The sequence below is a fragment of the Sphaeroforma arctica genome (assembly GCF_001186125.1).
Source record: "Sphaeroforma arctica JP610 unplaced genomic scaffold supercont1.4206, whole genome shotgun sequence".
Taxonomy (NCBI): Eukaryota; class Ichthyosporea; order Ichthyophonida; genus Sphaeroforma; species Sphaeroforma arctica.
The window spans coordinates 87-2,598 of record NW_014036352.1 but is presented as its reverse complement, the minus strand read 5'-3'; the positions used below and the strand labels follow the sequence as shown (position 1 = coordinate 2,598).

Sequence of the window (2,512 nt, the reverse complement as noted above, 5' to 3'; positions counted from 1 at the left end):
GTATATGTATATGTATAAGTGAGCGCGTCTGCCTGGATCATACGCTCGTAGGTGTATAGTACTTCTGGATTCAATAATTGATCCAAAAAAAGAAGTATGCTGTTTAGTTCACTGGCATTGCGCACTCTGTATCTGCTTTAAGTTGCCATATACACCAGATGTGATATGAATCTCAAACCATTCATTTGTTCTGTTATATAGATATCGATATTAATATCCAGGTAGCACATAAAAGATAACAATTTCAACACATGAATATTATTCCACATATATTTAAATATTGTTCAACACATCAATCGTGCTACAGTAATCCTAATCTCCCGCGCACTATTCTGACAGTTTATAACACGTGCAGAAAACAGCACTATGTGACACTGTATAAAGTACTGTATAGAGGTAACCATAGCAACCAACAGCCCTGTCGATTCGTACAGAAACGCTGTGTTTATTATATTCTTAAGGTCCCATCCTTCTAGGTGTCGACCAGGTATACAGAAGTCATTTATTTGCCATGCTCCAAACCCTAAACCCTAAAAATCGATAAAAATTACACTGTACATACACACTAGACTGGTTTCGTGTAAATAATCTATATTCTACTTTGTGCGTGACATCTGGTCCAGTTGAGTGTATGTATATGTAATCACATGTGTTTGAAGGCACCAGCAGCCTCACACTACGCGCAAAGCCTCACTATTATCGGAACTTGCTTAAACTATTCAAAGGAACTCATACGGAACCCCTTTGAGTCCTCCTGCGGCTATGAGTACGACCTCGCAAGAAATAAATTGTTTCTTCACTATTTTAAACACTAAAACCCTAAACTTCACATATAACCTATAAGGCACCCTGTTTCCGAAAGCAGGACAGGTTCTGAGCACTAACTCTACAGGCGTATAGGAACAATTTAATCACCCACAACGCGCCAAGGGTTTAAGAGTTTAGTGTTTTTAGGGTTTAAGGGCTTAGTAGGGGTTTATGGTTTGGCGAATCCTATCGCACTCAATGTGTATGCATCTACCGTGGTTGGGTATTGCCTGAATGTGCAGAAGACACCTATGTATGTCCCAGATTTGCATATGGACCATGGCAACCGACTGTTAATTGAGATTTCTGGGAGTTTCTAGGGTTTCTAGGGTATAATCTAGCGTGGCCGGGCATTGCCTGGATGTGCAGAAGACACCTATGTATGTCCCAGAGTATGCATATGGACCATGGCAGCCGACTGTCAATTGAATATCAGTTACCAAGTGACGTCGCAGGATGCGCAAGGCCTAGTTCTTTTGAGATTTGACCAGGTGTACAGGACACCTGGCTTTTAGATCTCACAAGGGGGTTAAGGGGTTTGGGGTTTAGAGGGGGGTCTTTCTTTAGGTTTTAGGAGTTTAGAGTCTCCCCTCCTGATGCGCCAGTCATTGTAACGCCTTTAAAATGTGGTTTTTAAAATGCGGATGGTAGACGCGTACTACGTATCTACCATTCACCGTATGCACTAGAGGCCTCATAATGCCAAGAATCTATACTCCACACATCTGATACGTGATACGGACTACCCTAAACCCATAAAACCCAGTGAACCCCTAAACCCAGTTGTGTGTTGGGTCCATCGCCATCTCGTTGAGAGATTCGTTGCAGTGGCGTCGACTAAATATGCAGAAGACATCGCGGACACCTACAGAGCAACGGAGTGGCAAGTGAATAGTCTTATTAGCAGCCATACACATAAACAGAAATAACCCCATACACCTACAGCGCAAGAAAGTAACAAGGGATTAGTCTCAAGAGCAGACAGGACATACACATAGACAGTAACAACCCACAAGCAACAGCAACTATCTACAGCCACACATCTACAGCGCAATAAAATAACAAGGATTTGTCTCAATAGCAGACAGGACATACACATAGACAGTAACAACCTATAAGCAACAGCAACTAAATAACAGTACTAATACAATGACAATAGTACTATTACACACCCACACTCGAAGCCGTAGTCGACTAGTGCCGCTTGTCGTTCCGAATGGGTCAAGCTCTCATCGATATAACTAATAGTCAATTCCTCGCCCTCGGCTATACGCGTGGCCGCTTTGACTATGATGGTACTATCACCCTGCATAGGCAGACAAAGACGCGTGTGGTGTCGGTAGGCGTAGTGGGGGTAGGCATGGGCAATCTAAATTCGACTGTACGGTCATTTCTAACAATTCTAGTATGCATTTGTATGCCCTATACATATGTCTACGTACATGAATTCTTACATACAAGTTGTTTGTGCGTATGGTGTCGGCAGGCGTTGTGGGGGTAGACATAGAGCTGGCAGGGTTGAGGGTTTTACACAGGTACAGGCAATACAGCGCATTCCGACGACAGGGAAGGTATACCCCAACTATGTACATTTCTATGAGTACTCTTGTGTTGAAAAGCAAATACAACATCTTAGAGCTCTGGCACTCAGACAGACGAGTGTGGTGTCTGTATGATTTGTGTGAGAAGACAAAAAGGCAGGCAG

The 2,512-nt window shown here is 43.0% G+C and overlaps 1 protein-coding gene across 1 annotated transcript; it reads right to left on the bottom strand.

The window, feature by feature from the left end:
* Positions 1 to 1,580: 1,580 nt before the first annotated feature.
* Positions 1,581 to 2,119, bottom strand: SARC_14137 (hypothetical protein; the record flags this gene model as incomplete). The annotated part of the gene is made up of 2 exons (XM_014291731.1): positions 1,581 to 1,746; positions 1,980 to 2,119. 2 exons carry the CDS (start codon positions 2,117 to 2,119, stop codon positions 1,581 to 1,583), a joined length of 306 nt encoding a protein of 101 aa, XP_014147206.1.
* Between the last annotated feature and the right edge of the window lie 393 nt (positions 2,120 to 2,512).